Source organism: Epinephelus moara, chromosome 15, assembly GCF_006386435.1.
Source record: "Epinephelus moara isolate mb chromosome 15, YSFRI_EMoa_1.0, whole genome shotgun sequence".
Classification (NCBI taxonomy): Eukaryota; Metazoa; Chordata; class Actinopteri; order Perciformes; family Serranidae; genus Epinephelus; species Epinephelus moara.
The window spans coordinates 2659473-2670739 of record NC_065520.1 but is presented as its reverse complement, the minus strand read 5'-3'; the positions used below and the strand labels follow the sequence as shown (position 1 = coordinate 2670739).

At 42.1% G+C, this 11267-nt stretch overlaps 1 protein-coding gene across 1 annotated transcript; it reads left to right on the top strand.

The window, feature by feature from the left end:
- The first annotated feature begins 1972 nt into the window (after positions 1-1972).
- Positions 1973-10515, top strand: LOC126402069 (high-affinity choline transporter 1-like). Its single transcript, XM_050063770.1, has 9 exons — positions 1973-1989; positions 7458-7642; positions 7791-7904; positions 7990-8145; positions 8939-9087; positions 9179-9322; positions 9449-9602; positions 9683-9897; positions 9985-10515. Exons 2-9 carry the CDS (start codon positions 7459-7461, stop codon positions 10513-10515), a joined length of 1647 nt encoding a protein of 548 aa, XP_049919727.1. The 5' UTR covers positions 1973-1989; position 7458.
- The last annotated feature ends 752 nt before the right edge of the window (positions 10516-11267 follow it).

Sequence of the window (11267 nt, the reverse complement as noted above, 5' to 3'; positions counted from 1 at the left end):
GAGAGTGGTACCGTTGGACTCGCAGGGCCCACGAATGGGGGGGTAGGTCAAGGTCCCATCTCTCTATCTCACTCGGTTGACTCTAGCACCTTCCTATCAAAAGTTATTCACAAATGAAACCTGGCCCCGTGGGGTCATAGGTGGCAAACTGCCCTTAACCTAACCACTCCCTTCTTGGTGCCTAAACCTAACCCTCACCCCAAGCTAGGGCTGCAGCCACCTAGGGGAGACGCTTCAGCTAGGCTCAAAGTGCTTAGGTGTAGGGAAAGGGGGGGGTTCCGGGCTTTGGCCAAAACCTGTCTCCAATATAGCTACCAATCCACTCCAAATGGCCTGAAACATGCTCCTAACCACTTTCTGGAAGACATTTTTTGGATGTGACACTCCCATGGACTTATATGGCAATTCTCATTTTGGCCATAACTCGGGAACCGTAACTCGGAGACACTCAGGAGTGGGTGGCGTCACACCTAATTCCGGGGCGCTGAACACGCCAGTCTTGGTCCTGTGTCGCTACGACTTACTGTTCCAGAGATAAGGCAAAAAAAAAAGTTTTTTGGGGGCGTGGCTCTGGAACCCAAGTCGTACGATGATGAGGGTGGGACTGTTGGAAAGCCCGTGCTCGACTCTGGGGGGGGGGGGGGGGGGGGGNGGGGGGTCATTGGTGGCAAACTGCCCTTAACCTAACCCCATTGGGTTAATTGGTTGGCCACTCTGATTGGCTAAGAGGGTGCATGATCAGCGAGTGCTGCTGCATGGGCTGAGACTTTGCAGAGGGCGTTGGAAAATCCACAGGTAAGATGCTGCTCCATCAGCTCTTCAAAAACTCGACATTTTTAGCATATTTTGTGTGTCTTGATGCATTTTTATGTGAAATTAGACTGATTCTATTGCATTTCTGCCTTGAGGTTGGTTAAGAGCGATTGAGATACTGATTACGACTGTGTTTTAGATTGCGTGAGAGAGTCAGTTATCCCTTGTCTCTTTTCCCTGTTTATTTGGCTTAGCTATCAGTCAATATGCAGAGTCTATCCAATAGGTACTTTTACATTTTAAAAAAAAAAATCATCTTTGTCACCATGGAAAATGTTTAGCTTCGAGCCAGATCAGGCCAGTTTGTTCATAATTGCTAGCAGTTAATGTTATTCTTACTTTCTTGTTCTTGATTTTTCTCTTTTTTTCTCTCTGATCACTTCTGCCACAATTCGAAGGGCATGGCGTAATTATATGACGTAACTTCCATGTTGCGATATGGTTTGTATTACTGTGTGTGCATACACACAGACAGAAAAACACTGTAACGTAACGTACGTGCCCTTTATCCTCTGTCATAGGTCAGCATGGAGAGAAACTGTGTGTACTGCCTGCTGTGCAAGAAGCCCCAAAAGGCCATTTCTACACATCTGAAGAGGGTGTGCATGAAAACCAACACCCAAGAGGAAAGGGAGCAAGAAGCATCCAGGGCAATTGCCTCCCAGAATGTGTTTGCCAGAGAGGGCAGGGTTTGGGACTTCTCAGAGCTGGAGGAATTTTGCAAGGATGCAGCATCCTGTGTCGCCCTGTGCCTCCGCCTTCAGAGTCGGGGATTCATAATGACCAACACTCCTCAAATCTGCCCAACAATTCCGCCAACTCAGAGGTACGATTATCTTATTACTACCGCACTGTGAGTTGCACTGATGAAGTGACTAATACACCTTTTCTACACTGTCTTACCTCGGTGACTTTTGCAACAGGTCTCAAAAGAAGGATGTCCTCACAGTTGCAAAGACGGGGTCCATGTCGTTGGTTACATATGACATAGATTACATCCAGCAAAGACTACTCAGCGGCGACTGCATCCCCCACACGGCAGCCACAGCTTTCCGACACTACTGCGAGGCTATCCTGCTGTTGGAGCACCAACTGACAGGCAAGGAAGTGATGGAATTCTGTGTAAGCACCTCTTCAACACTTCTGCAGTATGTGTGTGTGTGTGTGTGTGTGTGTATGAGGGGTCAAACGTTTCACCCAACCACACTACAACGCGTCACTTGCGCCTACTTAGGACACATCAGATCTAATCAAACCGCGTGAGCGCACGCCTACATTTTACATAGGGTTACTATGGAGACACGAGTGTTACACACATGCCCGCTACATGACGCGCAGGCGTTGTGTGCTCCACTCACATGACGCACTCACACGTCTTATCAGTACGTGTGCACAGCACGTTACAAACGCCACACATACACTACACTTGCGTGTGCTTGTGAATCCCCCACACACATAGTGCATGCACACATCATTAACACCTGAACGCGTCAAATTACTTTGGCAAACTGTCTGTCTCCATAGTTTACACGTGTGTGTGTGTGTGTGTGTGTGTGCTTCGCAAGAAGTGGAATGAATAAATGAATCAAGTCGCAGCAGACGTACGCGTGCATATACACACGTGTGATTTTTTTAATCTTTATTTTATCCTCACAAATCAGAGCTACTGACCACCCTTGATGTCTGGCTATGGTTTAAAAATATTTAACTAAGATAATATATAGGCTACAACAGCCTAATTGTGAATATATAGTCTATTATTGAATTGGATCCTAAATGCTGCAAACCTCCATCTGTATGTTTACATTTTTCTTTCGCATTTTGCCCTTTTGCGAATTTGACTGTTTATGGAAACAGCTTTTCAGACATCCTTAAATCTGACTGTTTATGGAAACAGCTTTTCAGACATCCTTAAATCTTGAAAGAAAGTTCCCCCTCTCCCATTCCTAGTAGTGGTATATCCCACACTCTTTCCAACGGGCGGGGCTAGCAGCCGTTAGTACTTGGCAGCAGTAGCAGCTGTGGCTGGACCCGGCTGCCCACATCGTGTGTGTATGTGTATATATATATATATATATATATATATATATATACACATACATACATACATACATACCTACGTACATACATATATATGTATGTACGTACATATACAGTATATATATAGCCTATATATATATACACGTGTCACACGTCCGTAACACGACGCGTTGTTGCTTCGAGCTGACACTTTTGACCCCTGCGATCACAGGACGTGTCTACGCACGCACGTCTAATAACCACACGTCTAGGCGTGTGCAGGCATTGCACGTGCATTGCATGTGTAACAAGTACACGGTGAATGCACGCGCAGTGGACGCGAAGCAAGTACACGGTGAATGCACGCACAGTGGACGCGAAGCAAGTACACGGTGATGGTTGCACATGTAATGTACACGTATCAAGTACGCAGTGAATGCAGTGTGTGCGTGTTCGCTGATACGTTTCACCCCTCATAGTGTGTGTGTGTGTGTGTGTGTGTGTGCGCGTGCGTGTGTCTTTGTGTAGGACTGTGGATGTGTGGGTGACATTGGGATGATGAATATTTTTAGGCGGTGAGTGAGTTTGGATGTTTTGTTTTTGTTGTTTTTTGTTGTTTTTTAAAAATACGTATACATTAACCACACGTCTGTCTTGTATATCTACCTATAGGATCTCAGAGGAAAAAAGTAAATAAGTAAATAACAAAAAATTAAATAAGGGGATTTTATTATTTATTAAGTCATTTATTTATTAATTTATTTTCTATTTATTAATCAAATCCGTTGCGCAGCACCGCCCCTGCAACAGTGCCACTCCCATGCTTGGCAAGGCCCCGGGCCAGCACCACTAACACAACAACAGTTTTCGGGGCAAGACCAGAGAGCAAATAAATTAAAACATTTAACAAATGAATATAATAGTAACAAAAGGGGTAGGTTTCTATGTATTTGTTGGGTGTATGTTTGCAATGTCTGTGTGTGGTGTGTCTGAATGATGGTTCACATGTGTATTGTGGGTGGTGCACAGACAATAAAGCTGGTAAGTGGGAAGGTGGCATTGGGGTGGGAGTATTATGGATTGAGGATATTGATGAATGGGTTCCAGGTTATGTCAAAATCAGAAGCTCGTTTTTTGATAGAAGCAGATCATTTTTCCATTGATATGTATTCGATTAGTAGATTTTACCAGAGTGTGATGGAGATTTTGTTCCTTGTTTTCCAGTTCATGAGGATAGTTTTCTTGGTGATGGTTAGGGCAATGGAGTATTCTGCTGGATGTATTGTTGAGGTTTATAGTGGATATGTTGCCAAGTAAGCAGAGAGAGGGGGAGAGTGGGATGTGGCAGCCCAGAAAAAGAGAGGGGTTGTCAGTGATGTCCTGCCAGAATTGTTTGATAGGTGTGCAGTTCCATGTGGCATGCATGGTCTGTGGTGTTTTGAGCAGTGTGGGCAGACCCAATGTTTAAAACCCATTTTAAACATTCTTTCTCCTGTGTAGTGTACTCTATGAATAATTTTGAATTGAATGAGTTGTGTGTTTGTATTAGTGGACATGGAAAATATGTTTTTGCATATTTGGGTTCAGAAGTTGGCACCGGGGGTGATCTGCAGGTCATGTTCCCATTTTTCTGAGGGGATGGCTATTGAATGATTGGGTGTGGATATTATGTTATAAATTTTGGACAGTAGTTTTTTTCTGGTAGAGATGATCCCTCCTCAGTTGCTCTTCCTGAGGTTTCTACCGTTTTTTTTCCCCGTTAAAGGTTTTTTTTTGGGGAGTTTTTCCTTATCCGTTGCGAGGGTCATAAGGACAGAGGGATGTCGTATGCTGTAAAGCCCTGTGAGGCAAATTGTGATTTGTGATATTGGGCTTTATAAATAAAATTGATTGATTGATTGATTGATTGATCAGGTCCGATGTTAGTTGGGGGAGATCTAAGTTGGATGAGGTAATGTTGATTTTTTTCTTTAACTGAGGATTTAATCTGGAGAAATTCTAGAAAGTGATTCTCCCTGATGCCGTACTTCTGAACCAAATGAGGAAATGAGACCAAAGTGTTGTTATGGAAAATACTTTAAACACTTGCTGCTGCAAGTGATTCGATAAATATTGCGAACAAAGATGGAGAGAGTGGGCATCCTTGCTTAGTGCCCCTGTGCAAAGTGAAGCGTTGTGATATTATTCCGTTACTGGTGATAGAGGCCATTGGTGATGTATACTAGGGCATTAACGACCTTGATTTTTTTCAGGTCGACTTATCTGTCAATAATGTCGAAGTCGAGTCGACAAGTCATTTGATGACGTCATCACACTGACAGGGCGGAGGAAAGTGAAGTATCTCCACACATGTGATGTGTGTCTGTCAAGGCCCAAACATAATCGGGCGGAACGTACGCGGAACGGATTCTTGCCTGATTTATGGTCCTGCGTTAAATCAACGACGTCGCTACGTCGTAGGGTACGTGGCTACGCAGAAGGCTCCCCAAAAATGTAACTACACGTCGAGGCGACGCAGACCCAGCGCAGACCGAGAGGGCTGTGATTGGTTTGCTTGGTAGCAACGCATTTCCGGTTCCGTATTTCCAGATTGCGCCATCCCCGCCATCTTTAAACATCTTCTGTTGCGATGTAGATGTTTCAGTATTAATGCCCATTTATGCTCAACGTTCAATACGGATACGGACGGAGCCGTCTGTCCGTGCTCCGCGTTCATTTCTCTGTGACCGGAAAAGCCGGAAGCTAAACAAAGAATCAACTAGAGACGATGATAACCATTCAGGAAAGGAACGCAGCCTCCTACCGCTCTGGCGGTGAATTGCACTGCGACGAAATGGAGTGATGGAGAAGTTCGAAGTGTTCATGACGGCGTCACGGCAACGACGTAGGTACATCGTAGGTTCGCCGCAGGACCATAAATCAGGCTTCAGCAGAGGTCCGCGCGGACTCAAAGCGGATGTCCGCAAGCCCTGTGCGCGCAAAGCTCAGATTTTACGACTGCGCAGACTCCACTCCGCACACCAGTGACTGCTCGGCATGTATTTTTCACATCGCGGGGATTTTTCACGGACATTTTTACAGGAAACTACAACGCGGAAGTGCGCTCGACTATGAAAGCCCGAATGACTGCGGACATTCCCTGCGGAGTCTGCTCCGCTTAAGTATCAGTGTAAGCCAATCAGAGGCAGCGATTGCATTCCGTACACAAGCACACACAGAGAGACAGAGGGAAAAAACACATGACTTGTCGACTCCTCCTGGGGGGTGTCGACTTGTGCCACTGACGTCGACACGTCGACAAATTGACTTTTCTGTTAATGCCCTAATGTATACTGTACAATATCCTTACCCAGTGGATAAATGATTCAACCAAACCAAATTGTTTTAGTGTAGAAAATAAAAATTCCCAGTTTACCTTATCAAATGCCTTTTCTGCGTCAAGTGATAATATGGCTGTTAATGGGTTTGTGTGTGATGAGTAATGGATAAGGTTAATGAGTCTGTGTAGGTTATTTGATGAGTGTCTTCCTTTCATAAACCCAGTTTGGTCTGAGTGGATGATAGATGGAGTGACTGTTTCAATTCGTAATGCTAGGGCTTTGCTGATGATTTTGATATCGGTGTTGAGGAGAGACAGGAGGCGATAGCTTGAGGGGGAGGTGGGGTCTTTGTCTGGTTTTAGTAAGGTGTCTATGTCTGTTTGGTTTGGTTTGTGTGTTGATGAAGTAAGTTGTCTATGTCTTTTTGGTTTGGTTTGTGTGTTGATGAGTATAAACTGGTGTAAATACTTCTTATTTATTTCCTCAGGTGTATGTACAAGCTTCCCTGCTGAGTTCATAATCGTTGTAATTGTTGTTTTTTCTTTGTTTCGTTTGATTTGGTTGGCCAGGTATTTTCCAGATTTATTACTGTATGCAAAGTTTTCTTGTCTGAGTCTTTCTTGGAGGGATTTTTGTTTTTTTGTTCAAGTATTTATTCAGTTGTAGTCTGTATTTCCGTAGATTTTGTATTTATACTGTGGAATTTATTGCGTTGATGTTCTAGTTCATTAATCTTTTGTTCTAAGTATGTTTCCTGTTGGCTGTCTCTTTTTCTTGTGTGTGGAGTATGATATGATTTTACCTCTTAAAACTGCTTTCCCTGTTTCCTAAAGTAGTGATGGTGCTATTTCAAGTCAATCATTTATTTTTAGGAAGGATGCCCACTCTCTTTTGTTAAAATTGTAAAATTCAGGGTCCTCAAGTAAGTTGCCTGCCTTGACGTTGTACCTGAAGTTTTTGTTTGAAGTGTTCGAATTTTGCCACAATGGGAAGGGGGTGTTTGTTTGCGGGGTTTTTGTTCAATGTTCCATTTATGCCTTTTGGTTGGACATTTCACCTAAAATAACCTTCTTGTTCTTACCTTATCAAGGTCATAAAAAAGCATTCAACTTCACTGGAGTAATACAAATGCAAAATTTTGATTTCCATATGTTCTGGTGTGTCCCCTTGCATCCATTTCCATATTCTCATTATTTCCATAACTGTTAATTTGCCCACAAGCCAAACTATCTGCATTTGATGCAAGAAGCTAAAAGGCTGGGGCTCACTCTGGCTGAGTAACCTGAGAGAGTGTTCATGATCCACGATGGCTCTCAATATACCAGGGATGATAATGATGGTAGCTTTCTATGTGCTGGTGTTGGGAACCGGCATCTGGGCATCCATGAAATCTAAAATGATGGAGAAAAGCACACTCAGTAGTCGTGTAGAAGTTTCCTTTTTGGCTAACCGCAGGGTCAGCTTGCTACTGGGAGTATTTACAATGACAGGTGAGTTGAGGTAAACTACACTGATTGTACTATGTACTACTTTCTTCACAACAGTCCATGATACTTTGATATTTTAGGTCTGTTTCCTTTGAAGAGCATTTACAACATTAGTTATTGCTTCTTTGTGTATATTTATCTCCTGCCACAGCTACTTGGGTTGGAGGTGCCTTTATCATCGGTGTTGCAGAGTCTGTGTATGATCCTACCAAAGGTCTAATCTGGGCTCTTGTTCCTCTGCAGGTCTCTCTTTCCTTTATTATTGGTAAGACTCTCAGTATTTTTTTACAAGAAAAATTTAATATCCAAACTTTTTCCTCAAGTTGTCTTTTTTTAAATTTTTATTAAAGGTGGATTGTTCTTTGCAAAGCCAATGAGGGAGAACAATTACATAAGTATGATGGATCCCTTTCAGAGGAAGTATGGAAAACCACTGACTGCGGTTCTCGCCGTTGTTCCAGTCATAGCTGAAATCATCTGGGTTCCTGGATTACTGATTTCTTTGGGTAAAATTATGCAAACACACTGAAATACACAATTTCAGTGTTGTTCTCAGTGTTCTTTTCAAGGATATATTGGTGTAGCCCTACTACACAAAAACCACATTCACAGAAATTAGAAAGGCATAAATGTAAACTATAAATTTGTAACATATTTAGTAACAAGCCAAAGGATCAATACCAAATAAATAAAAAGAAAACAGTGAAATAGAGTAAGAATTCTTACATTTTGCGACAAACCTTGACATTAGTGGCAGAAACTGAAAAATATAAGATATGTATGACAAGGACACAAAACAATGTGTGAATGGACAACAAACTCATAATGTGTATAAAATTGAATTTTTTATGAAGTGTATCACTCATGATAACTTATTGACAATAGGGGATAAAGATAAACCTAAACATTATATTATAACAAGTCTGTTTCCATTTTTATTTATTTGGCATTGAACCTTTTTTTCTTTTTACTAAATATGTTAATTATTTAATTCTTAATGAATGTTTAATTTTTTATTTATTTTTTATTTTAATTTTATTTTATTTCATTATTTATTTTGTGCACATGCAATTCAGTGATAACCCTGTAGTTTTGATGTTGACTGGTCTTGAAATAAAGAGTCCTCTTTGTCTGACCAAGACAAGACTAAGTAAAAATGCAGCTGAGTCCAAGATGAGACCGAAACATTAAAAAAGTGGTCTCAATACCAAGACTGATCTCAAGTACTACAACATCGATTTCACTGCCTGAGTTATACATCCAATGTATCCTTCATATTTGTTCATGCGTTTGTTACAGCGGCGACCATGACTGTCATCTTGGATCTGCCCTTTAGTGTTTGCGTCTGGATCTCTGCTGCAGTGGCGATCATCTACACCGTTCTTGGAGGTCTCTACTCAGTTGCATACACTGATGCCATCCAGCTGTTACTTGTGCTTTTTAGCTTGGTGAGTTTTACACAATGAAAAAAGATTTCTCATGCAATGAATGGACTGTTTGGAAATTTTCTAAAATAAGAACAAGCTCATCTTCTCACAGTGGCTGTGTGTCCCCTTCGCAATGACAAGTGACGTTTATAGTGACATCACTAAAACAGCGTTGAACCACACATATCAGGCCGCCTGGCTTGGCCACCTTGAGTCTCATGACGTCGGAAGATGGATTGATGATTTCCTAATTATGGTAAGATGAATAACAGTATATTGGATTGTGCCTTCTCAACCAAATTAGTTTGTGGGGAAAAAAGTGCATCATCCTCTTATTTTAAAGAACGTTTTTTTGATTTGTTTATAATCTTCGTTTGTCTAGACTGTGGGCAATATGGCTGTTCAGGATTTCCATCAAAGGATTCTCTCCTCCAGCTCCACGTCCACAGCCAGAATCATCTGTTTCATAGCAGCAGGTGGAGTCATCATTGCAGGACTTCCATCAGTGTTGATCGCTGCTGTCGCAGCTTCAACTGGTAAATTTATGAGTTCATGGTATCTTTAACTTTCCATATTGGTAAATGCAGCCCTAACTCTTGTTTGTTTTTGTTTCAAGACTGGAACTCCACTTCATATGGTTCTCCCTCTCCATATGAGCGAGGGGAGGCAGCCATGGTGTTGCCCATCATTCTTCAGCATTTAACCCCAAGCTACATTTCTGCTTTTGGCGTTGGAGCTGTTGCGGCTGCAGTGATGTCATCCGCTGACTCTTTTCTCTTATCTGCAACCACCATCTTCACCACCAGCATCTACCAGACCATCAGGAGTCAGGTAGCAGGAACAGGAGGGTGGAAGTAGCAATTTTTAACGTAACATTTGAGTTGTAAATATCTGCTTATGTATTATTTTCCTCTGCAGGCATCAGATAAAGAGCTGCAGTGGGTGATTCGTCTGTCCATAGTGGTTGCAGGACTTGTTGGTACATCCCTCACCTACCTGGACGGCGGCATCTTAGTGTTCTGGATCCTGGGCTCAGACTTGACCTACACGATTATATTCCCCCAACTGATCTGCGTCCTATTCACAGAGGTATCCAATGGTTACGGGGCGATCGCAGGCTACTTTGTTGCAGTGGTAATGAGACTGTTGGGTGGAGAGCCGTTGTTAGGCCTTCCGGTATTCCTGCAGTTCCCGGGTTGCACTTTAGAGGATGGTGTTTACATTCAGCGCTCTCCTGTCAAGACCATTTGCATGTTGTGTGCTCTGGTTTCCATTCTCATGTTTTCATATGTGGCCTCACTCCTGTTTAACAAGGGGATTCTTCCTGGGAGGTGGGATGTGTTCAAGGTGAAGTCCCAGGGAGCACCAGCAGGTGGTGCCAAAGAGGTTGACTTTGAAAATGAAGAGGACACAGTGGCCTCTGCACCGATGCTTGATAGAGGATGCTAGATTTTGCATGTCTTTTTTTAAAAAAAAAGTTTTTGTGTGTTTCTGATAAGATTGCTAGTTTAGGGTGATGGCAAAGGATTTATTGCAGTGACTGTTTTACTGATTGAAAAATTTATGTAAATCTCATAATTAAAAAGCTCCCCTCTTCCAAACTTCCTCAAATCTGTCATTTAAATCTAACAATTACAAAATGATGCTCTTAACATTGGAAACTGAAGACTGGCTGCAGGTATTATGCACATTTTCACTTTCGAAAAAACTCCCATTGTAAGTGTCTTATTTCATATGGAGAATTTAATGTTCTATCTTATGACTCTTAAATGTCTCCATTAATTTTTGACAATGCTTTGATAATGGTTGCATAACTGTCACTGTATGCTGGTTGTTTTCTTTGTTCTCAAGTCTCTCTCAAAAGACAGAGTACTAGGGCCACATTAAGTACAGAAAAATCTGAGATTTCAAGAGTGTGGTTGGTGCCAGGCGGACATGATTGCCAGTATTTTTTCATTATTGCAAGAAATTCCATTGACTCATTCACAAGTCAAAAATGTGTTTTATCTGAAAGAAACATGCAATATTTACATCTAAGATAATAGAAAAATAGTCACCCAAGTGCAATGATGTCCTCCAAGATAATATTTGCCACTTTGTTTGCAGTAAAAAAAAAAAAAAATTGGGCATTGGGGGGGGGGCACGTGTCCCCCTCAATGTATATGGGGACTACGGCCCTGTCATGTATGCATAATTAGGCT